The sequence below is a fragment of the Buteo buteo genome, chromosome Z (genome assembly GCF_964188355.1).
Source record: "Buteo buteo chromosome Z, bButBut1.hap1.1, whole genome shotgun sequence".
Lineage (NCBI taxonomy): Eukaryota > Metazoa > Chordata > Aves > Accipitriformes > Accipitridae > Buteo > Buteo buteo.
In genome coordinates, this window is record NC_134204.1 from 45,628,761 (window position 1) to 45,655,045 (window position 26,285).

Genomic DNA, 26,285 nt, shown 5'->3' on the forward strand with positions numbered 1-26,285 from the left:
CATTTAGTATTTATGAATAAGTAATTTATTTTAAGTATGATACTTAGTGAATAAGTTTCCCACAGCCCCTTTGTGTACCTCTGTGCATTAAGGCTAATTCAGCTGTTCCCACTGCCATTCTAGACTGAAGCCTGCCTATACTATTCTTAATCTCCTGTGGAGACTCTGCAACTGCTACAGATGACTGTTCCAGAACTTCATTTTTGCTTGCCATATAGAATTTTTAGCTAAAGTCTAGAGTGACTTTTCCTCATAATTTAAGGCCATTACTCCTGGACCTGTCTGCCCTAGAGAGAACAGACTCTTTGCGTCTGTCTTCTCGTATTTGAAGGCAGGTGTCATGTTCTTTTCTCCTTCTCCATCCCCTAGATTTCCTCTTAATTTTGATAAAAGCCTTGTGAGGAAAATTGTAATCAAAATGATTAATTTTGTTTGCTGTAGTAAGACTTGCTCTATCATAAAGATGGAATTCTATCTGGTAATTCCTCTCAAGAGCTTTACAGTATAAAACATTGCCCCTTGCTCCCCAGCTTTATTTCAAGGAATATATCTGAGATGCACTACAGAACTTTTTTCAAGCATCTACACACTTCCTGACCAGTTAACATTTTTCACTTCTCAAGTTCTGGTCTCTTTTGTCAATGCTTACACCTCATCCCAAAGAACAACTCAAATGTCTATCAGACAGTAAGCTCCTCGTGTATTTAAGAAGAATTCTGAACAGATTACTTACCTTCAGACGATACATATCCAGAATCCCTGGCAACACATATAAAACAATACATAAGCAAATAAAGTTTTTTCTCCTTAAGCTGGTCCCTGTCCATGAGACAAAACCCACTGAATCTGTGTTTTCCTAATTCAAAAGCTTAGGACAAGAGAGCTGCTTTCCATAGTTACCTGATGATCAGCTATCTCGGCCCCCCAGCATAACAGCAGTGGAAGCAGATTTTCTGTGCTAACATCCCTGTAGTATTGCTCATTAGACTACTATGCTGCACAAATGGACAAGTAAGAGACTTTTTAGAGCAAAGCAGATAATTACATTAATTCATTCTAATGGCCAACTTTTCAACAAATGCAAGGAATAAAAGAAAAAGAGTTCAAGACTCTTCACAGTTTACCCCTACCTCCCCCCGCTCTTTTTTTTTTTTTTAAACACACTATAGAGATAGCAGAATATGGTTTTACGCTTGCAAAACCAAGGACACTGATATTTTATTTATACTTTCAAACTATATCTTACAAGGCTGATAGTAATTCATATAACATCAAGTGAAAATTTTGAGTGATACATTGAACAGTAATGTTACAAATGCCGAGTGCTGCTCTGTGCTGCTACCATTGTTTTGGTACTGTTACATTAGTACAGTAAAAAACACTGCGGCATTCCTCGCAATTAAAATGCTGCATTTTGCCTGCACTGGAGACACCATGCTAATGCCACTCCAACAGTTCTAAAGCACTGTTTGCTTTTTTCAGCATCTGCCATATGACTCTCTCCCAGTGAGCCTACCTGCACTTCAGTGAGGCTTACACACTGGTGGGGGTGGATTACTCCAAAGCCACCTTCTGATCCTATCTCTTCCAGTAATCACTAACTTGGCCTTACCCAAGCACAAAACTTGGTCTGACAGTAAGAATCTGGCCATTACAAGCATGCTAAAACTGTACTAGTGAGCAAATGATACTGGCAGATCCAGCTGTCACTGGAGAGACAGATACCTATACATCACAGCTGCTTTTCATATACTTTTAACCACTTCCTTCAGACACTCTCCTATTGTTATGCCTATTGTTCTTATCACCTTTTAGCTTATACTTCACTTTTCATTACTATGTGTAAATGCTAAGCATGAACACAAGCTCCAGCCTTTCTCAGTAGTCCACATTCTGATAACACTCATGTGTTTAAATGCTGGAACTAAACATCATCTTCCCCTTCCACAGGGTACCACAGATACTCTCCCATATCTCTGCTGGTTTTGCATGGTTTACAGACAAATTGCTCATCAGTCTAGCATCTAATGAAAGTCTTAGTCTCAAGAACCCCCTTGTTGCAGTTGCACAAAAACAACAATATATTTTATTTGACACCAAATTTCCACTGTATTGCTTTAGCTAAGTTGGAGCTACAGCCAAGGCCACTATAAAAACGTTTTTGGCTCCAAGTATGCCAAGTGGTAACATTATAGTGTGTAAATCTTACTTCTTTCTAATTTAATGCTTTTCTGAAGTCTGGAATTCTGCAACTCTGCTTTATTTAATCTCTAACCAGATTTTCAGAAAGAGATGCTTGTATATTTGAAATCACTTATTTACTGTGCATCCGCAATTACTATGTACATGTGCATACTTCAATAATTAATTAGATGAATAGAAATATGCACTAGTATGCATACTTTTGCAAGCCTATCTAGAGCTTTAAGAATTGGCAACTTCATAAGCTAGCTACTGAGCAGATACGTTTCTTTTGTGACCCGAACATTATTTCACACATTTTAAGTTCTTTAAATGTTGTTATATATCTCTACCAGAGAGGAAAAAAGAAAAAAGAAATTGGAAGAAAAACTTGCAGTTCTTAGAGTGCTTTAACTCACATACTTTAAGCCTGTCTAAATACATTTTTAATACTGTAGCCAGTAATAAAAAAGAAAAAAAAAATGCTCTCAAAGAAACAATTGAGACCTAAGACCTACTGAGTTTTACTGCATATAGTAACTCCCCGATGACATTAAAATGGCCAGTTTTTATTTATCCCAGCAACAAATATGACATATAGTCTAACTCTGTATTTATTGTTTTCTTTAAAAGCTTCAAGTAATTGAATTAACAAAATACATCTCCAATATATTTAGATTATTGTTACACTAACAGGTCAAACACATCAACATTGTTTTGTATGAGCGAAAGAACATTTTTGAGAGAATCTTTACATCATTTGAGAAACTGCAATTCCCCCCAAAAAAAGTAAAAGTAATAAATGTGTACTACCTTGTCACTTTACAGCTTGACTCGATCAGCTCATTTTCAATATCCAACAGACTAGAAGGCAGATTGTATTCCAAAGGTGAGGCCATTCTTTTTAAACGCAGTAAGCCAACACAAAACTTTGCTCCCATCTCCTCCAGTTCTCTTGTCCCTATCTGCAATCCCTAATTTAAAAATAAGAATTAAATATTCAAAATAGGTACACGCAGATGGACCCACACATACTGCAGAATTACTATTTAAAACACATTTCATTATTTTATTTAATATACTCTCTTGCTCTAAAGACAGAACAAATAAGAACTGTAAACACTTAACAAGAGTATCAGAGAAAACTCAATAACTACATGACTCCTCTAAGGCTGAACAGACATTTCTGGACACAACCATATTTCTTGGGAGCTTCCTAGTCTACACTTCTAGCACATCAATATTAACAGGACTTTACCCAGTGGCATTGGAAGAGAGACAGAGATCATGTCCGCGTTTATAAGTATAAATTATTTTAAAAACCTGAGACAGAATTTATAAAAAGGAATTCCAAATACTAAGATTTCAAATACAAGATTCTTCAACAGAAGTTCCATTAGAATGAAAAAAATGAGTGAATTCATACTTTAGCTGTGATCAAGTTCATTGCTATGTTCTGATGCATAACTAAGACTATTTAAGGCAACAAAGTAACTCCTTGTCACAAACACCTCTTCCCCTCCTATAAGTGACAGGCTGTATGTGTTAATTCTGAAAGCATTTATTCACACTTTTAGTAATTAAAAACAACAAAGTATCAAAAGCCATAGCTGTTTTCTAACTTGAATGATATACCAAGGCATCTTCCTCTTTGCGTAGAACTTATGTAATATTCTCTGAGTTTACATATGCGATAAAGCCTCCCACCAGATAATTCTACATTTTTAATTTAGCAGTGCAGTATGTAGGGACAGAACCTCTGACCTCAACTACTTTATGAAAAGAATGATAATCCAGTGTGACCCTTAACAATTATGGAATTGGCTAGTACTGACTGTATATACACTAACAAATTCAATGTCACAAGCCAGCTCAATCTACCCCTTTGCAACTTCCATACCTCAGGAGAATTTAGAAGGATTTTAGTTTGGGTCTTCTAAGCCTCTTAAGGTAAAGGGTAGTTAAAAAGGAGCTTTGACAAAAACAAGCAGGGAAGCAGAACCAGGAATTGGTGGTAAGCTAAGTCATCAAGTAGGAAAACACATGAAGCAAAAAGAATGGAGTAAAAGGTTTTTTTTACTAAAAGCTAAAAACCACACACACAAGCTTTGTGTATGTTGCCACACTGACACTGTATTTTAAAATGCAAGGTTTAAAAAAAGAGTGTTATGCTGCTCCAGAAACGGTACAGTCCGCACATTCTTCATGTACTTCTGTTTTGAACATACGCACACTTAATAAATAGAAAGATTGTGATTTTATTTTTCTTGCGACTTCTGTTTTTTCCCCTTGGTATTCTTCATGAACAAGGTGCTTTTTAGTAACAAGAAAACTAATGCTATATTCACTAAACAGTGCCATCCTCCAGCCAAATGGTACAGAAACTTGCTAGCAGTGAACAAGAGTTGGATATTTGAGTATGTATTATTGTTAATAGTAATACTACTTACCTCTTTTATAATGCTTTTGTGCTGTAGGTTTCAAAGCACTTTATTAATAAAGGAAGAATTATCCTCACTTTACTGATGGAGAAATGGAGGCAGAGAGGGTTGAAGCGATTTGCACAGTGTCTCACAGCATGTCACTGACCCCGCTGGGAACAGAAATCAGTTCTCCTCACTCCCAGTGCAGTACCTTATCCACAGAGGCCAATTTTTTGTTTTTGTTTTGTATTTGTTTGCACATCAGTAACATTCGAAGACCCCAATCATAGCTGGGGCTCCACTATGCTAATCACAGGAAGACACAGTCCCTGCCCCAAAGAGATTAAAATAACATTAAGGACAAGAGGCAACAAGTATGCAGAAGAGGAAGGAGAAGGGTAACAGTAATCTCACTGTTACACAGGTTACTAATGTGCACAGCTTGATGGTTCAGAAACTTTTCCAATCATTGTCTACATCTGTTGCTGAAGAAGTTACAGTTAGTTGGCAGATTCCTTATAAGACAGTATCATAGGAGTGCTCTAAGTTGAAAATGGACAAGAGTACAGTATAAAAGAAAGTGCAAAGACAATTGTTAGAAAGATAAATAGCGTGTGCATGTTCCACGGCTGCTATTATCACCACAGCAGAAAGAGGATATAACCGAAGACAGACGTAAACAGATCAGACTGAAGGTGGATAACTGTGAAACAAAGTTTGAACAATAAAGTCTGAACTTACTATACCGAAGGGTCTACATTCTTGTGGTAAAAGTTCATGCCAAAGTCTAGATTTGCTTCTGCCATTTCTTTAAATCATAATGGAGAATGCAATACCACACAGTTGCCAAATACCAAATTTCTTAAGCCATAGTTATTCTTTCATCAGCCAAATCTCTTAATTTCCATGAAACAAGAGACCCAAAGTCTGTTTCAGGAAATAATAACAAGCAGTTGCCCTAACTAATGGACCCAAGGTGAAGTCCATTTTCACGGAAGCGTTCATTACATTCCTCTTCTTGATCTTCTAATCACCTTCAACTGTTGTTATAGCACTTTTAACTGTGGCATATTAAAGTTCCTTAAATGTTAAAGCATTGCTTTGAAGCACAAGCCACCTGGAAGTAACTGCCTTTTTTTTTTTTTTTAAACATGCACCAAATTTCATTTGTTTTTCTTTACATTTTATACAACTGTTTCTTCTAGACAGTAACATTCTAGATGGCTGGTTGAAGTCTTCCTTACTAAGCACATCATGAAAATACCTTTACATGAATAGAGTGTTTCGGTGATGAACTTTGCTACCTGAAAGTAAAGATACACAACAAAGGCACAATGGACTGCGACCTCAAGCTGAGAAGAATATTCCTGTAATATGTACTTAATAAATTGAAAACAGCCATACTAAGATTTGGAGAAGTCAGTTGGACAGTAAAACATCATCTTGTTCTTCTGCTTGCTTATTCAGCAGAGGCTACAAAAATGTGATTATTTCTGATAGCTCAAAATCTAGAGACTGAAGAATCATGGTAACTGACCAAGTTTGTTGACTGAATCCTTATCTCCTGAAGTCTTCTCTTTATGTGCACCATAAAATTGCAAGATAACGAAGTCTTTTCAATTAACTTAAAAATTAAGCAATACTCCCAAACTTATTAATCTCCAATCAGGAAAGGGATTGATTTCAGTTTTCAGGTGGTTTGAATTGTTGAAGAAATTGTTCTTTTGTCTGGCATCTTAATTATCCTCCACAGTAGATCTTGGGAGCATCTTTTCAGCTGAACATTTGCTTTTCAGTATCTTGAATCACAGATGACTGAGCAATAATTGCAGCACTAATTCTCAGTGTACTACAAAGACCCCACAAAAGCAGTTAAAACAAGATTGGTTCCAGAGATAACTCTGTCACCAGGGATCCTAAATTCAGGTAAGAATTGCTAACTTCAGCTCAACAGCTTCCTGGCTGGCAATAGTGTAGCATCACTGTTGTCCGAGTAAAACAAAAAAGAGTAAAAAAAGAAAAGCTGAAGTTCTGATATTCCCCAGCTTTGGCAAAGACTCAGCATTTCTTCCACAAAGAACAGAATTGTTGAGTAATCCTCTTTGTGCTTTGAACAAGATTCAGTGATGATGCCAAACCAGAAGACTGGAAAACTGCTTCAGACCTTTACACTACACACAGTCCAGTCTCTCAGATCCAAAGTGTCATGTCCCTTGGGGTGGGAAGTAGGAAGGGAAGGAATTTCTACAGTTTAGTTCCTCTCTGTGTTTTGAAATAACCCACTATGAAATATGTCAGCTAATTTATACTGCAAGTTTATTTACAGAGTTGCTGGCCCCACTCCCTCCACACACACGAAAAAAGGATGACTGAGCCTTTATCTCTTTGACCTTCTCATTAGACAAATGTTGCTCTTTTCTTGTTCTGTCTAGTCACCTTCACCTTTTAGATACATTGTCTTAGTAAGTCTGAGCATTATCATAGTGAGGAAAAAATGAAGAATCTTCCCCTATGTTCAAAGGATGACTAAGTCCTCACAAATTGCTTTATTCCAAATAAAATAAATGACAGAACAGCAATTTGATCTCATCAGCTAGTTTCTACTACAGAGAGGAATGCTCTTCCCTTTTGAGTAAATGATTTTTCCACAGAATTCAGCCATTTTTTTCCACCCTTACTGAAGAAGGGCTTTGCAGGTTAAGCATCTTGAAAGTTTGTCCACAAAGAACCTTCAATTCGCCTTTCTTAAGAACTTTTGTAGCAACACTGCTAAAGCCATGAAGTTCATGTTTAAGAATTTTCTGGAAGTTTCAAAATAAGCAAGTTGGACAAGTTACTGTTTTTTAAAGTTCCATAATGATGTCATCTGAGGAATAATGGAATATTCTGACAATAGCAGGAATAATTTTATCAATAGACAAAATTAACTCATTCATTTAGTAGTTACAGACCTAGTGAAATTCCTGCCAAAATCTATTTTCCTTCTGTATAAGGAGATAAGCATGGGTGTTGGAGCATATATTAATACATTAAATATACCTGGTTCCAACATTATTTTTTTTGTTCCTGCTCCCTCCCTGGCCTTGATCCTCTTTGTCAAGCACCTTATGTGAGGCTTGTGGTCATTTTCTTGATTTGCATTCCTAAATTCTGTTTTCAAGCATAGGAAACCATGACTTCTTTCCTGAATGTTCATTCTAAGAACTTGCTTCAATTTGTAGCTAAATTTAACCCAGTGACAGAAGTTGAAAATCAGATGTTAGGGTGGTGGTTCTCCTTTTTTTCCCCCATGAGTATTTTCTTTGAAGCAAGTTTTCTGTTAGTGAGAAACTATGAACAGGGTCACCTTTTGTTTTCAAATATCCAGCCCTGTTAACACTTTTGAAGGAGACAAATTGACAACAAGTTTTAAGTCAAGAAGTCAAAAACAACTACAATGAGTTCAGAGATGTGTAATTTGTAGTTCTGGTAATCTGACATGAAAGTGTTTTGATTTATAAGCCTGTTTCTGCAGCTACACAGGAAAATCCTGTAAGGGACACTACTAAGTATCTGGTGAAGAGCCATGTAGTGCCATGGTGAAGCTGAAATTGCCATTTGTAAAGGAAATTTTTATTCTACTATTGGCGTTTATTACTACCCAATTTTAATAATCTACTGGAAAGAACAGTTCTGATTTTTTTAATTACATGCATACATGCACATGTATTACAAGCCATAATTAATACTAATCTTGTTAAAACAGCCAATCAGCATAACATATGGGGGGGGGGTGTTAAGTGACATATGAAGACTGTTACGCAACCTATAATATTGTAAATTACGTAATTTCACTCTAACATTAGTGTACACAGATCTTAGAAGAGTTTTAGAAGTTTAAAGCAAGCAAGCAAGTGGGGTTATACAACAAGATACCAATGCAAATGGAAGAAATTATGAAGCAAGAACAATTGGACAGATGTATTTTCTTACCTTATATTTGCCCTGGTCACATCCACATAATGTGCTTTCCATTGTGTAGCTCCTTTGTACTCCTATCTCTCTCCAGACAACAACTCTCGCTGTTGATTCCTTGGACCTTTCCACTACAAAGCTGCAGCTGCCCATGCAGAATGCTGGGGCAGTTTGACTCAGGATCTTGGGCAGTGCCTGCAGGACAGCAATTTGAGAAATACAGTGATTCTTTTATCTCACTTATGGAAGCGGGGGGGGGGGGGGGCGGGAAATATACAATCACAAACTGTTACCAAAAAAATTGCTGCAATTTGAATTCAAAGAACAAGAATGAAAGCATTTCTCCATCTTGAGTTTTCAAAACCCAGTGTGTGTTCAAGTGACAACAGGTTTGCTATTTCCTACTTATTAAAACACTCTTTTTCAGACTCAATCACTAAAATTGTTAGTCATGTGGGTAAGAAACAGGATACAGAAGAGTTCTTCAGGTGATCACCATCCCCTAATTCATCGAGCTAACTTTGCTCAAATTAAGTATACTACATACACCATATAACTAATTTAATTCAGTTTCAGATTGTTTCAACAATCCAATCTGCAGACCTAACACAGGCACTATTTTATTAATACATAAAATTCGTTCATATTCAACACAGCAGTAGGCGCACGTTTAACTTCAAGAACGTGAATCAAAGTTCAATATAACTGTTTACATAACAGCTTTGGAAAAAGACAAGAAACAGCTAGGTATTTGACTAATGCTAAATGACTACATTATTTCCAGCTTTTATTTGTATCAGTTAAGCCAAAACACATGAACACTTTGAATTTACTATTTCAGTAGTACATATACAATTATTGGTGTAAGCTTGCCCAAACATTTCAGTTTGCCTTTTTGAAACCAAAAGGCTTTTTCCCACAACTCTTATTGACTAGTCTTCTGTGTGCTATGATAGTGCAGGCTGAAGTAACAAAACCCCATAAAAACGTGTTGAGCAGCAGGCATGAACAGCATTGAACTCAGCATCCAGGAAATCCACACAAGAAAATCAAGGAAAGATAGAATTATTTTTTTTTAAGTGAGGGAAATTTGAGAAAAAAATCCAAAAAAATCTGCACTCATTTACACTCACGGATGCATAACAACCGTTTTGTCCTGCATTCACATGCTTCTCAAGCTTAACTCTCTGCATCTCCTCAAAAAAACACGGGGTCTGGATGCATTAGTCTGCACAGATTTGCAGTTGCCACAAGGCGGCAGTGGAGTTACACAAAAGAAAGAACATAATTCCTTAAATCTCTCGGAATTTTTGAAAGTTTATACAATGCAGTGGATGCTGTTTGTGCAAGTTTATTATGTATATTTATTAGGGCCACATGCCTTAACTACACATCTTTACAAGAGGAACTTTGCCTATTTCCATACACAAAAATGAGTATTTCTCAGAGCAATTCAGTATTTTTTATTTTCTTGTTGCTAGAATATTGTTTGCCATGCTTAAATGACTCTTTTTTCATCCAGTAATTATAAATGCACAGAAGCATATTTTCCATGTATTTACTATAATGGTGATGTTGGACATAGAAAAGCATGTATTGGTACGAAGACCCCAAAAAATAAAACACTCCACTGCTGTGTTAGTATACAACAATTAAAGCTCTCAAAATACTTTGAAGTACACTCACAAACTAAAAAGAGATCATTCTAAATAAGTCTGCTTATGCTTTAAAGTCACTATGTGCCCAGAATAATATCGGAAAGTTATTTGAAAAGTATGCCAAGTGAAAAAGGCACAAATACCAAACTTACCCTGTAACCAGGGTCTTCAATCAGGTCACAAGAGGCAGCATTAACATTTGTGTGCCACATTGTCTCTTTGATGCTGCAGCCATACATAAATACATTCTTTTTACGAGAGTGACCATGATAATCACAGTAGACCTACAACAAATCATTTGGTAAAATAAGCCAAGGCATATGGAATTCACATTTCATAAAAGTAATAGAAGGACAAACAAAAATTTTTATTTGTACCATTGAAAGCTCCAAAGATTTGGGAAATACAACGCCTTATATAACTAACTTGTGCATTAAGACAAAAAACGTAGGATTCATCTAAGGAAGGTTTAACTTTCTACCCTAGCAAAGGAAACATTTACATCTAAAAGTTTGCAGAAGACCAGTTCTCCAAGTCAACTTTAAGTGTGACACAGTTTATGAGACCGTATTAAAATGTTTACTTTACAGACTAGCTACATAGGCAAGGTTAAAAAGATTCAGAATTGCTTACACACACATACTCACCAAAGGTAAACGTTTTATAGCAGCCAGATATTGCAGTAACCCTTTAGCATGGTAAATAGTGGGATGCAGATCTGGATTTGGATTTTGCCACTGTCTGTTTAAATCTTCTCCACTTAAAGAGCAACGGTGGCTATTGTGGGGGGGTGGAAAAACGCATGATGTAGTCTGTATTATCATACTTTTAAATAAGCCTCCCCCCCACCTCAAGTTTTCCTCATCACCACTGCTCCTTTGGAAGGAGTCTGGTAAGAAACAAACTTCAGTTTTCTAATGTGCCAAATAATAGAAGTGCTTGGGGTTTTTTAAGTTATGTTACAGAAAAACTAAAAATAAGTTAAAGTAGCTTCTTATAGAAAGTCAACTGTAATCTTGCTTATTTGCTGTTGAAACTGAAGGCTTATGATCCTATTCAAATGCTAGTTCAAAATCAGTAATTTTGAATATATTGTATCTGTACAGTTTCGGTGTCTTGACTTCTGTAATATAAAGACTAATGTCAACCAGAATTCTGAGACTTGAAACATGAAGTTGTTAGGAGACAAGTAGCTGTGAGAAAAACAAGACAGACAAAAAAACCAAAACCAATCAAAAAAAACCAGCAAACAAAGATTGATCATCTCTGTATTCTGTCAACTATCAGCAAGAACTTTTAAACCTGCAGAAATTCATGTTCATGCAGTCATCTTCAGTGCATTTGTCTTTAGCTTGTGTCTGCTGGGACAGATTTCTCAACTGTCCATTTATTAAACTTTCACTTGTATTCTGAATTATTTAATTCCAGGTATTCTGTTGGATACATGCTTTTACATATAAAAAAGACAGGGTTCTACTCAAATCCATAATAGGTTTGTTTTTTATTATTTTATTTACAAAACCTTTTAAAATACTACCCATATCTAGGAAAGAAGGAACTGTAGAATCACCATACCAAAATTTCCATTTTATATGAATTTCCTGTAAATATAGACTGCTGAATGCTTACTCATAGCAGTATCAAAAGGTTCTGAAATATACCCTAATAAATTTAAGAAAAGCGGTAGTAAGTGGAAGAATTACTATCATTAACTTGAAATCAGGATACTCATACCCTTTCTCTTGCACACCTATTAACTCTCCCCCTTTTAAAATAACATTTGACAACAGCCATTTCCCTGAGATACAAGGACTGTTCTTTTTCATGAGAACAATCAACTTGTTTAGCTTTTCCTAAAAGCAGCTGTGCTCTCATATAACACTGGACACCTAAGACTGTAGTTCAAAGAATTAAAATGCCATGACAAATCACCTAGGAATGATTATCATCCATGAACAACTGAAAATACTTTTTATAAAACTGAAATTCATGGAACGATACGTCTGCCCTTAAAAAGCCAAAAAACTGAAAAGTCCTAGCCACTTGTAAGTGTTGGGTTTGGTGGGGTTTTTTTCATATTAAGTATTACATTTGTATGTTTCTGGGATAGTTTAGGTTTGGGGTTTTTTTGGTTTTTTAAGATAACAGATGCAAAGACTTAGAAGTACAGATTACATACTTGTGAGTAAACTTATGCTTACTTTCCATTGATGACACCATCTGGATTGAGCATAGGAATAATTTTGAAAATATAAGATTCTCGTAAACATTGGGCACTTGGATTATTGCTCATAAGGTATTCCAGTGTTCCCTTCATAACCCAGCTTGCATTAGTCTCTCCAGGATGTACACGAGCAGATAGGAAAACATAAGGACGATTCCCTAGAAGAAGCATGCATAGAAGTTGCAAAATATGATTCAAGTTAAGTAACCAGTTTGTTAATTGAAAAAAGAGGCAATAGCCAGCTTCATTTATTACAATGCAAAATACAGTATTTGGGAGTTGAGTACTATTGAGTATCAGTATTATTGATAATCATAATCTGGCAAGATCTATAAGGACTGCTCATTACAGAACTGTCACATTGGAGCTTTCAATTCAATCAGACAATTACGTGGTCACAACTAGTTTGAGCTAGCAATTATGATATGATGACTTTGATGTTTTTTTTTCCAATAGGCAAGAAAAATATGGGGGTGGAGGAACAAACTAGGAATGCTGTCATAACTAAAGTTCACTTCAAATTGCAGTAGCTTAGATACTGGCTTTATAAAAGATTTTTTGACAAGCAAATAACCTGAGCATTTGGAGAAAAAACTTAGTCAGGAGACAGGTGTTCTTTTCAAGAATTGTTGTCTGCAAAATGTAACACAGAAAAGTATCTAGCAACTAGGTTAAAATATATGAATATAAATACTCTTATATATCCAGATATAAATATCCTTATTTAGGATATTTAGGATTAAATATTATTTAATACAAAGCAAATCCTGAACATTGACACCTCCTAATTTCAGGAAATTCATTCACCTTATTTTACATTTTTATTTTTACAATGTACAACAGTTAATACTATATTTTTTCATAAAGAACTAGTTAGTTTTACATTATTTTCCATTCATGAGAAAAAAAAGTCTTACTTACTGAACTGACAGATATGTTCATAGTAATTGGACTCTGGCATGGCTGTAATAGTGACTAAGGGACAACTGTTGCCAGCCAGGGTCTCACAGAGAACGTCTTGTCGAAAATATATCTGTTGAGGGTTGTGCATAGATTCCAGCTTCTGAAGATGCATCTTCATCCCAAAATTAATGAAAAAATACTTAAAATCTTTTGCAGTCACATATCACAGCATATTCCACAAATACTATTTAAGCAATCTCTCTTTTTGTTGTTCTAAACAATGTTCAAGTTTCCATCATAATTTTGACCATGAAATACCATTCTCTACATCTCTGACTGACTGAATAATTCTCTATAAAGAGTCTGTTTTTCCACCTGCTTCAAGGAAGATGAAGGCACAGAGGGTACATTTTTTTCTACCAGATGATACAGTAAGGCTATGTGGAAGGTAAGAACTTCTGCTTCACTAAGGTTATCTGATCAGGGACCTTTTTCAGTACAAAAGGAGATACCAAAGGGAGAAGCAACAGACAGGAAGAAACAAACAATCCTGGTAGATGAAACATAACAGAAACAATAGCAAAGACCAAAGTCTCAAGTCTCTTAACTGATTCTCTAACTGATAGGCCATTAAGAATCTACAGGCAAAGCTTTGGAGAGGGCCACCTGAGGAACAAGGAGGAAACAAGAGGAACACAAGGATGTGGGATATTCAAGGAGGGCCTGTGGGACTATACAAAACTTATGCACCTGATCCCTACAGTCTGCCTTTAGCTATTGGTGGAAAATAACTCAGAGATTTAGAACAGTCTGACAGGCAGGACAGTCTGAACCTCCCCTTTGCTCTCCATTAGGAAGCATCCTGAAATACTGGAAGAAGTTTGGTGGGGATCCCCTAACAAAGAGAAAATTAAAAGAATACTACAGTCAATGGTGGCCAATGTATAAACTAGATGATGGGGAAAAATGGCCAGGGATGGGGGCTTTGAATTATAATGCTATTTTGCAACTTATGTTATTTTGCAGAAGACAGGATAAATGGGAGGAGATCCCATATGTGGATTTGGTTTTTTTCTTTAAGAAATGATCACAAAATAAGAAAAAAAAGTGTAAATCGTTGATATCCAATTCAAATGTTTTGATGCTGATGGAGGATAAAAAGAAATTGCCTCGCTGTTGTTCTGCCCATAGTATTGGGAAGAGGTGTTTGAAAGTGGACAGTGAAGAAGAGGATGTGCAATTGATGGTTTCCCCAGGAAGAGACCAGGACAGTGTAATTGAAAATAGGGAGAGAAGCAGTGAAGTAAGCTAGGGATTTAGTCCTATTGCAGGTAGAACTTGGGCACAGCAGAATCCTGTGATTCAGGCTCTCTTATGCCAGGCGGTGGGGCCAGATGGAATGCCTGTGTATGTGAAAGTCCCTTTTTCAACCTCAGATTTAATGAAATGGAAGGAGTCTGCTGGATCATATTGAAAAAAATCCAGAAAACGTATATCGGACATTTCAAAAGATAATTGAGAATCACAACCCAGACTGGAAGGATATACAGCTGTTTCTTAATACTTTACTTCTCCCTGAGGAAAAGAGAGTGGTGTTGGAAAAAGCTCAGGAAGAAAATACGAAATTGAATAACAGAGACAGTCCAGAACATTTTATGCCGACACAAGAACATTACTACAATCCTAATTTGGAGCGGGATGGCTAATGATTAAGCAGTATCAACAGTTGATTTTATATGGAGTGAAACATGGACTCCCCAAACCCAAAAAACTCACAAAGCTGTATCAGGTAGCACAGGGTAAAAATGAGGACCCATCTGCTTTTTGTGAAAGACTGTGCAAAATGGCTTGGAAATGGACTGATTTAGATGCAAAGGAGGCAGCTAACAAAGTAACATTTACCACCTTGTTTGTGTGGCAGTCAGCAGCAGACATAAGAAGGAAGCCGCACAAGGTAGATAGTATGTCAGGAATGACTATTTCAATTGATTAAGATTGCTTATAAGGTGTATAACAACAGAGAAGAGTTAGAAAAAAAAGAAAAACAGAAGGAGAAACTAAAAGATCAGAAGCAAAATGCTGCAATTTTGGCAGCCGTATTCACCCAAGTGCAAATCTCATTTCAGGGAAGAGGTTTTCTGAGAGGATGAGCGCATGACAGAGGACAGAGAGCAGGAGGAAACACAGGGAGTAGAATCCCTTTGAGGAAAGATCAGAGTGCAATTTGTAAGGAAAAGGGACATTGGAAAAAAGAGTGTTCAAAGAAACAACTAACTAATAGGACACCCCCATCTGTACCCATTCTGGAGGCAGACCTGTTTATAAATAGTACAGGAGATTCAGATTGACAGGGACCAGGGGTTGAGAAATTAGTTTCCCCAGCTGAACTCCTGGTTTCAGTTAAGCTGGGGAATGAGACAGTTAAATTTCTAGTCGATACAGGAGCAACATATTCTGTACTAAATAGTTGTAAAGGACCTATGAGTAAATTCTCTTATGTCAGTGATTGGTGCCACAGGAAAATGGGAAATCAGACCTTTCTTTCAACCAATTAAGTGTGAAAGTGGAAACAAAGTACTTACACATGAATTTTTGTATATGCCAGAATGTTCCCTACATTGGGAAGGGATTTATTGAATAAATTGGGAGCACAAAAAACTTTTGATCCAAATAAAGTCTAAGTACATATTCCACAAAATAATGCCTGGGAGGCACAAGTATATATGTTACAGGAATTGTCAGAAACAAAGAATGTTGAAAATAAGGAAGGACAAATTGAAGCCCCCTCTGAAATCATGAATGCAGTGATTTCTTTTGTCTGGGCAACTCAGAAACCTGGAAGAGCCAAATCAGCAGAACTGGTAAAAGTGGAACTGAAACTGGAAGTGAAGCCGGTAAGACAAAAACAATACCCCATGCAATTGGAAGCTCAGGTTGGACTAGAGCCTATAATTAATACGTTTTTAAAATATGGACTGTTGCAAGAGTGTCAGTCTGAATGCAATACCCCGATCTTGCCTGTTAAAAAGTCACATTCACAAGACTATTGGTTAGTACAAGATCTAAGAACTACTAATCAAATAGTGATTGATGTACATCCAGTGGCACCTAACACTTACACTCTGTTAACAACGATAGTTGATTCAAATGTTTATGTTACAGTGTTGGACTTAAAAGACACTTTCTTTTGCATTCCATTGGATGAACAAAGTCAGAAACTGTTTGCCTTTGAGTGGCAGAGCCCTGTAATGGGATGCAAAATGCAGTTATGCTAGACAGTGCTTCCTCAAGGATTCAAAAAACAGTCCTACAATTTTTGGTAACTTATTGGCAGAAGAACTGGAACGCTGGCAAGGTAAAAAGTTTACCACTACCTTGCTACAATACGTAGATGATATCTTGTTGGGAGTAGACATGGCTGAAGAATGTAAAGAGACCACTATTGATTTATTGAACTTTCTAGGATTGGCAGGATATAAAGTGTCACAAAAGAAAGCACAAATTATGCGGAAAAATGTGATTTATCTTGGATTTGAAATATCCCAAGAAGAAAGGAAACTAGGGGTTGAGAGAAAAGAGGCAATTTGCCAAATTGCCCAGCCCCGCCCCCATCAAAAGAGAACTTCGGGGATTTCTGGGAATGGCCAGATGGTGTCACCTGTGGATACCTAATTTTGGTTTAATGGCTAAATCTTTGTATGAAGCTGTTAAGGGACCAGGAGAGTTACTGGAATGGACTTCAGAATGCCAAAAAGGATTTGATGTAATAAAAATCACCCTTATGAGTGCTCCTGCCTTAGGCCTTCCAAATTTAACAAAACCTTTTGAACTTTACATACATGAGAGAGGACAGGAGGCACTGGGAGTGCTTGCACAAACTTTGTGAGACTGGAAAAGACCAGTAGCTTACTTTTCAGAACAATCACATAAGGTAAGCTCTGGATGGCCAGGATGTCTGAGAGCAGTGGCAGCTGCTGTATTGCTAATATGAGAGGCACAAAAATTGACTTTAGGACAGAAAATAACTGTTTATGTGCCATATGCTGTTGTAGCAGTGCTGGAACAGAAAGGACATAATCGGTTATCTCCAAGCAGGATGGTACAATACCAAGCAATATTGCTCAAACAGGAAGATATAGCAATGAAAGTGTCCAGTGCCCTGAATCCAGCATCATTATTACCTCTACATGAAAAGGAGGGATTGGCACATGATTGTCTGCAAACTATTGAACAAGTGTACTCTAGTCGTTCAGACCTGAAGGATACTCCTTTACAGGAGCCTGACTGGGAGCTATTCACTGATGGAAGTAGCTTTGTTGTGAGAGGAGAATGGAAGGCTGGATATGCTGTTGTTACTTTAGAAGAAGAAATAGAAGCAAAACCACTGCCAGTGAATACATCTGCTCAAAAGGCTGAATTAATTGCTTTAACTTGAACCTTGGAATTATCCGAAGGAAAACAAGTTAATATATATACTGATTCAAAATATGCCTTTGGTGTAATATATGCTTATGGTGCAATCTGGAAAGAAAGAGGATTGTTACCTTCACAAGAAAACCCTGTAAAATACAGCAAAGAAATTATGAATCTTCTTGAAGCAGTTTATAAACCTAGAGAAACAGAAGTAATACACTGCAAAGCACATCAATCTGGACCAACTGATGTGATTAAAGGAAGCTGAAAAGCACATGAGGCTGCAAAAAGAATTGCTCTATCAGCAACAATGGCAACTCTAGTTTGAAAAAGAATTTTAAAAATTGACACTCTTAAATATACAGAAAAGGAAAACAAGCTGGCTGAATTGTTAGAGTGTATAAAGACTGCCAAAGGATGGTGGGTAACAACAATTGGACAATGTGTTGTGACTCCACAGATAATGAAGGAACTAATGGAACGAACACATAAGGGTACGTATATGGGGACTCAGGCTCTAATTGAAACAGTGAAGAGATATGCTGTAGGGATTAATATGATGCTGATTGCCAAAAGTGTTAACACAATGAAGTGAGATTTGTGCCAAAAATAACCCTAAGATCTAAAGGAGACTCCCTCCCGGAGAGGTAAGAAGAGGTTTTATGCCTGGGGAATATTAACAAATTCATTTTTCTGAATTACCTAATTGTAATGGATAAAAGTGTTTGCTAGTAATTGTTCATACTGTTTCAGGATAGCCTGAAGCTTTCCCACATCACACCAGTAAGGCAAAAGAAGTGGTAGAAATTCTTTTGAAGGAAATTATACCAAGATCTGGGGTACCAGAAGGGTTTTCTTCAGATTGAGGACCTCACTTTCTTGCAGAAATAATTCAAGACGTGTCAAGGTTTTTACAAGTTAAGTGGGATTTACATACTCCATGGAGACCACAGTCCAGTGGAAAAGCAGAAAGGATGAATCAGAAAATAAAGAGACAGATTGGAAAATTATGTCAGGAAACTCAGATGAAATGGATGTAAGTTTTACCTCTACCATTATTAAGAATTAGAATAATTTTTAGACTTAGAGAAGGGATTAGTTCATTTGAAACTTTGTATGGGGAAACCTTACACTATAAACGTAACAGGAAAAAGAAACCCGGAAGCACCTTAAGGGTGATCAAATTTTAAGTGATTGTCTCTTGTCTATGGCAAGAGTTCTTGCTTTTCTCCACAGGTACATCCAACTGAGAGCTCCTGTGCCTTTGGATTCACCTGTACATCCATTTAAGCCAAGAGATCAGGTATATCTACGGACCTGGAAAGAGGAGCCATTGACAGAAAAGTGGAGGGCACCTTACCTTGTGCTACTGACTACAAATGCTGCTATGAAACTTCAAGGAACTGATTCCTGGATTCATTACACCCGAATAAAGGTGGCCCCTCCAAAGATATGGGAAGTTGAACAAATACAACCTTTGAAGTTTAAAATATGCAGAGACACTTGGATTCATATTAGATCAGTTTTACATTCAGAGTGTATACAATGAAAAATTTTCTTGGGTTGTGTTTTAGGAATAGCAGTAATACTGTTCTTATGGTTTTTAAACAGGTACACTACTTTTTTAAAGCCTAGCGATGAAAGAAATATGGTTGTTATTTTTTCTCATCTTCCTGAATCAGACAATTAATGGGAACCAGGAAGGATGCTCTGAGTCTTGGAATCATAATCTTCATTTGAAAATGACTGAAAAAGCTGAGTAGCAGCTAATCAAACAAGTTCCTGGGTATACACCCATTTTCTGGAATATAGTGATAGGGGAGTACACTTAGTGGGAATACTAATTCCTTTTAATACGTCCTGGAATAATCTGTGGCTAAACCCAAAATTCACAAGAAAGAATGAAGCTGACCTTCAAACTTGGGATATAGGGGATCCCAATCTTTTAGATGTTAAATGTGTGACAACAAATAAGACTAGGTCATCTAGTAATGTTGCAGTAGTACATTACCTGTATTGTGACTGGTCAACACAATTACAAAGGAAGAAACAGCAGGGTGGCTATTGGATATTCCAAAAAGTAGTGGGTGGTATTGGTTATGTGGGAATAAAGCATGAAAGGCCCCACCTCCCTATCAGTCAGGAACTTGCACTTTGGATGCAATTGTTCCTAATGTAACAGTAATAAATGAGACCAAGGCAGGATTATGGGTATGAACATACATGAAAATACATTGAAGAAGCCACAACCCATTAATCAATTGCCCTACAACCTTCCATTCATTTGCGAGATGGTTCCTCCCTTCATTAGGAGTTAGTGAACTTGAAGGCAATACTGAATTTCTGCCCTTATTGAGAAAATAGGGAACGTGACTTCTGATGCCATTAAGGCTCTACAAGAAGAGATGTCCGAGGCTGCTAATATAGCCATTCAGAACAGCATGATATCGGATATGTTGTTAGCTTCTCAAGGAGGTATATGTACGGTAATTAACACCAGCTGCTGTATATATGTAGATCAGAGTGGAAGAATTGCTACTGATTTGAATGAAATTTGGCAACAAACTAAGATCTTACACAAAATTCAGAAAGATGATACACCTTTAGGATCTGAAGAGATTTGGAGATGGTTAACTTCCTGGTACCCTGATTTAAGCTTATGGCTCAAGAGATTGTTGACATTATTGATAGTAATCTTGTTAGCTTCTGTGTGTTTACATGTACTTCTACAATGCACTTGTAGGTGTAGCTTGGCAGCAAGCAACTTGATGCAGAAATGAGACTCATCTAAGGAATACCCCTAGACAAGTCTAAAAGGGAGGAATTGTTGGAGAATAACTCAGAGAATTAGAACAGTCTTTTTTGTGCAAGGTGTATTTTGTATATATCAAATTAACAAGTAAGGCTGTAATCAGAAAAACACACACTTGGCATTCATAGAGTAAGAACACCCTGGAACAATTAGGTCTTGATGTTTTGAGGATGTTTCATGTGCCTTGCCCACTTGGTGAGAATACTCAAGGTTCATCAGAGAGAAAAGAAACGTGAAAGATAATTGGACCTAAGAAATGTAGGAAGTGACTGATAAAAAGAAACATCCTGCCCCAGAAGGTGCCAAAGGCCAGATGATTGACAAGAAGCATGAACTGGGGGAAAGGTAAAGGTGGCAGGGGGAGATCGTGACCACCAACTCAGTTCCAGGCTGGAAAAACTTGGCCCCACACACCCACGAGAAAAACGCATGCTAATCTACATAGCAAGTGAGGCTAATTTAAATATAACTAGTCAGTAGATGAGATGGTGACTACTAACCAATGAACGTGATTTTAGGCGGATTTTTACTAATCATGTAACAGAATAAATACATTGTTTTTCTTTGGCGTGGTGTCCTAGCTTTGTGGAATTACCACCTAGCACCCATCTTTACACAAATATGAAATAACTAATGTTTTTCCCTAGTGTGTGATTATTGGGTGGTGGCACACCAGGAAACAAATCTGCTTTTCAGACAACACTATCTCTCTGTGCAGCCTCACTCTCTATCCCATGCATGCAAATGCTGTGTGGACTAGGTGCAACTAACAAGACAGGTGTGAGTGCATTTGGGGTCAGCAACTGGAGTGAGCAAGGGTCTCAGCATCAGCAAGTAGTTGGAAAGGCCACACACAGGCATCTCTGTGGGCACCACAGACTTTGTGTCCGAAGTGCCAGCTACTGTTGGGATCGAAGTGAGCGGACTTGGTGCCAGCAGCTGGAGCTCTAGGCAGCGTAGGCACCCTTTGGTCCGTGGTATCAGCAGCAGAAGCGAGAGGGGGTCTCAGCGCCAGCTACTGGAGTGCGTAAGGGTCTTGGTGTCCAGTCACTGGGGCAAGAACAGTATGTGTCCCAAAACCAGCTAGTGGAATGATAAGGGTGAGTGAAGGAAGGGAAGGTGTCTCCTCCCCTCTAGTGCCAGCACCTAGAGTAGTAACATGGGTTATGAACCCCTGTGCCTGGTACCAGCTGCTGGGGACAGGGGGCAAGCATATGCATATTCCCTGAAGCTAGTGTGCATGGTGGGGTGCATGTACGATTTGCTAGCAAACTTCGAGGTGGGCTACCCAGTGAGTATGAGGCCCCAGGCCAAGGCAGGGGTATCAGGTGGGCAGAGTCCATGCTGGCATCTGGGGGTACTACAAGTGTGGAGTACCTGTGAGAAGAGCGTGCAAGTGCATGCATCTGTCTGCTAGTGAGCATCAGGCTGGACTAGCCTGCAAGTTGGAGGCCTGCACAGCAGGTAAGAGAGCCCAGCATCCAGGCAGGGGTATGGCATGGATAGGCCATGCCAGTCATCCACAAATGTGCATGTGATTCTAGAGACTGGATGGATGTGTATTTTTACCAGTGAACAGCAATCCTTACCAGCTAGAGAGGACAAAAGGGAATTGGGTGTCTGCAGTTATCTTTTAAGCAAGTCCTGGTAGTGTTACACATGGGTGCCGCTGAAGGCAGCACGTTGTCTGTGCCAGTCTGTGTAGCCTGCTAAAAACCGGGGGGGGATGTGCAAGTGTGTGTGTGTGTGTGAGAGTCTCTCTCTGTTTTTGGGATACACACTCATACTCGCTAGTGGTTGAACCTACAAGCAAACAGGGAAGCAGCAGCCATGTCCATCAGCCTGGGACAGAGACCCTGCAGGTCCCTTTGCTGGGTTCCAGCAGCCAGGCAGGAGGAACTGCCAGGCCCCAGAGCTGCTAGAGGCAGTAGCTCCTTATAACATCCCTTAACAGGTACTTCTTCCAAGAGCAAGGAGGGCTTAGTAAAAAGCTTCATTCAATGCTGTTACATACTGGCCACAGAGTCCCCAAGTTCGCTTTTATTGCTATGATAGAAACAACCAACAGAGATTCTAGCCAAGAGCTTTGTTTAGTACCAAAAGCTTCACAACACTCCTTCAGCCAATTCATTATCCTAAAAAGGTCTCTAATTATCTTAGATATAGTAACTTAAATAGATCAGTTATGAAGAGGTATATGTAGAAGAGCAGGATATGAGTCATTTGTCTAACACACAAATACTGAATCCAATTAGCATCATTTCCTGTCAATTATGGATTATCATTCCCAGAAAACCCATTTAGCCTGCAAGTATCAACTTTATTTTTCCAGGGACTGTTCTTTAGAACAACCTACAGACTTCACCAGTCTAAACACTAATATTTTATGAAAATTATCCATTTGAAGGAGCATTTTGAACTTCATAAAAAGAAATAAAAAGAATTCACTCATGAATGCTTACATTTCACATTGTCCGAAAGTATAAATATTTATCTATGTAACAGATCATAATCTTCTTACCTTTAAAGTTGAGTATGTATACGGGTAGTGGTAAGCAAAGTAGCAAACATCATCTTTATGTTGGAAAGTCACTGTGAACGTAATTGTGTAGTAAGATTTTCCTTTCTGACCTCCAGCAGCAATTGAACTTCTTGAAAAGTGATTCCTAAGAGTAAAATGAAGGCAATTAACACATTAGAATAATTTTTTTTCATATCATTGATTATTCCTGAACACACATTCTAAGAGCCAGGAAGATTTTCAGTGATTGTATTTCTCTTCTGCATACATCCAGGTTAAAAACCACTGGTTCCCACTATCTGTAAAATACTTTGTTATAACAGTGATACACATTCATTCACATTGGGAAAAGGCCAGTAAACAAATAACAAAACAAAACAAAAAGAAGGAAGCACACAACTTCTGACCAAGAAGGGCAATGCATGGATATCCTGTACCATCTCATCCTGTGTTCCAGGATTGCTCTACAATAATTGCACCATAGAATACAGGAGCCTAATCACAAGCACCACATGATCAGTATTATTGGAAGTCACTATTAAGATTTCAAGTAAGTATGCAAATATACATTCCCTTAAAAGGTTCTCTGGAACAGTATGCAATTTCTTACAAAAGTGTAAAAGATGAACAGCCTAAATATTAGCAGTATGCTAACAAAATAAGACCCTATCTATTTCAATCACTTCTGTTACTCCCATAGTAACTCAGGAAGAAAATTGTTTACAACAGAACTACTAAAATAGAATTATCAAACTCAGAAGCAAACATTTCTTCTCAAAAATTGTACCTCATGCTAATCTTCAGTGTAAGATTTGCTGTATGTTTGATTGGTCTACTTACTTATAGTAACAAATGTCTGTCCCAACACGAGTCCAACACGGTCGAGAATTTAATGCTTCTTGAACAGAATACATGAGGGGCTGCATACCTTAAAGACAAAATGCATCTCACTTTAATGCTTAACATTACACATCAAGATCTTTGCAGTAATGGACCACATTGACACTTGTACGTCAATCTCCAATCTACCTATACTCATTTACTCACTATCATACAGTGTATTTTCATGAATGCTTGGGTATTGTACACTCTTTTAACAAGGTGACAAAAGATTTTTCCCCCCTCTCCCCTTATTATGTCCTAATTTTCAGCAAATTACAAATTAAAGGGGAAAAAAAAAAATCAAACCTATGGAAGACCAAAATGAAATGTTACATGAAAGCTGTTTAGCATGAATGGTAATCTACAAGAAGTCTGGTCCCACTCCATCCAGCTCACCATTACAAAAAAGCTTCAAAGAGAATACAAAAAATTGATGCAATCATCCATTCACCCGGATAGCTGGAAAATAACTGATGTTTCAGGACAAATTTAATTTTTTTTAAACAGTAACTCTAAAGTCTATATTTTTTAAAGGCTATACTTCAGTTGAATACTTAATATGAAGTTAGAGTAGAAAATAATACATATTAATTGAACATTATTTACTAGTTAGATAATTAGCCAAGTACATTGACTGATTCAGTCAGCGTACTTAAAAACGGACATAACTATCAGTTAAGTATATGCAACATATGAATGAAGATCTAAGGTTACTGATGAAGATCAGTAAATAATTTAAAAGCATCTTATTACTGGTTAAACTACCTGGTACTCTTGGATTTTAACAATGTGAATTGTACAATTACAACAAAGAAGAATATGATGTTACTCTGTTCCAAGAGTTTGAGTTGGGGGGGGGGGGGGGGTGGGGGGGTGTGGTATGGAACTTCTCCTCCTCCTTCTTACAGGATGAATTTCAGAAAATCCAGCAGGGAAAAAAAAAAAACCTAACAAAACAAATGGTTTTAAGCTGAATGACACACCAACCCCCGCTCAACAAGTCCAAGAAAGGCCTCTTCGGTAAGCCAGTGCTTTTGGATGAGGTACAAGCAGCAAACACGACTCACTGGAGACTGCAAGGGTCACCTACGAAGCCCAGCATTTCAAAGGAGACTTACTTTTCCTTCTCAGATAATGTGCCTCTCTTCCCATCAATAACACAAAACTGTTTGAGAATGTCTCCGCTTACTTTCGCATCTGAAAATAACACCTCTATTCAGAGAGGGATTAATGACAACACCTGTCATTCTTCTTGCACCTATGTGGATCAACAGGCTTTGGTGGTGTGTCCCCCACCATGGTCTTAGGACAAATTTTAGCTGCAGCCACCAGTAAATTCCTTCTGCTTTGGCCTCACTTACAAGAAGACTTCATTTTAAAACTGACAGCCCACATTTTAAGATACTTTTTTTTCATTTTAACTGAAACTTGTCAAAACATTTTCTAGTAATGCTATTAAAAAAGAATCTGATCTGACAACATGAAAATACTACTGATCCTGGGGCAGAGAGAAGGAAAGAGCTGAGCTGTCTAGTACAGATATTTTTCTACGTATTTCTTCTAAAAATATGGGAAATGTATCTTACCATAGTTAAATTGACTGTTTGACTTTTCACAGTTGATGATGTTAAACCGGTAACCAATGCCAGTTTTCATTCCACTAACTTCAAAGTAAAACCACTGATGATAATGATTACTATTTATATCCGAGTTCAGAATTAGATCATACTCGTTTCTAAAGATTAAAAAAACAAAAAGATTGATTTGTTTTTGTTAAAAAGCAGAAATAAAAGGTCTTATGCGTGAAAAGAAAAAGTTGAAATATCTTACTTTCTGATCTGAATAACTTTGCGCAGATTTCCTGATTCAAATTTGGAATTAAACTTCAAGACATCTGCTTCCTCTGGTACTGAACAACTATGAGTAGAAAAAGAAAAGGGACAAAAATGAATAAAGCAAACTTAACTAAAACAAACTCATTAAGTTTATTTTAGTCCTCACTTGGTAATCCAGAAATTATTTTGAACCCTCCTCTAAATGCAGCCTGGACAGCAGAAACACTGTTACACCAGATGACACTTTCACTGAAGTCTGTCATAATAGTACTGCGTTAAGTATTGCAAATCATATCACAGAAAAAGTAGAAAAAGCTTAGGGTATTCGCTGAATATTGTTTTCCTAACAGTGAAAACTCACCTCAAATTATCAAGGTCATACACAACTCTGTCTATAATGTCATTTTGATGAATCAGTCTTTCAATATCTTGAGAGATTTTTGTCCTAAAATAAAAAGCAGAGTTCTCATTTAAGTTGT

General features: G+C 37.4%; 1 protein-coding gene across 8 annotated transcripts in view; it reads right to left on the minus strand.

The window, feature by feature from the left end:
* The window catches only part of AGTPBP1 (ATP/GTP binding carboxypeptidase 1), a 79,442-nt gene that overhangs the window by 17,304 nt on the left and 35,853 nt on the right, over positions 1-26,285 (minus strand). For 5 of the 8 annotated variants that reach the window (XR_012649117.1, XM_075021490.1, XM_075021491.1 and 2 more), the window contains exons 16-26: positions 26,168-26,251; positions 25,802-25,888; positions 25,558-25,706; positions 23,930-24,017; positions 23,090-23,234; positions 13,362-13,515; positions 12,418-12,598; positions 10,864-10,993; positions 10,369-10,500; positions 8,577-8,753; positions 2,995-3,155 (exon numbers count right to left, since the gene is read on the minus strand). Coding sequence is in view for 5 of the 8 variants with exons in the window: in XM_075021490.1 (XP_074877591.1) it covers positions 2,995-3,155; positions 8,577-8,753; positions 10,369-10,500; positions 10,864-10,993; positions 12,418-12,598; positions 13,362-13,515; positions 23,090-23,234; positions 23,930-24,017; positions 25,558-25,706; positions 25,802-25,888; positions 26,168-26,251 (1,488 nt within the window). In the remaining 3 variants the exon portion in view is untranslated. Of the gene's footprint in view, positions 1-2,994; positions 3,156-4,631; positions 4,934-8,576; positions 8,754-10,368; positions 10,501-10,863; positions 10,994-12,417; positions 12,599-13,361; positions 13,516-23,089; positions 23,235-23,929; positions 24,018-25,557; positions 25,707-25,801; positions 25,889-26,167; positions 26,252-26,285 lie in introns of those variants that run through there. The other 3 variants (XR_012649118.1, XM_075021492.1, XR_012649119.1) reach the window with 3 other exon arrangements.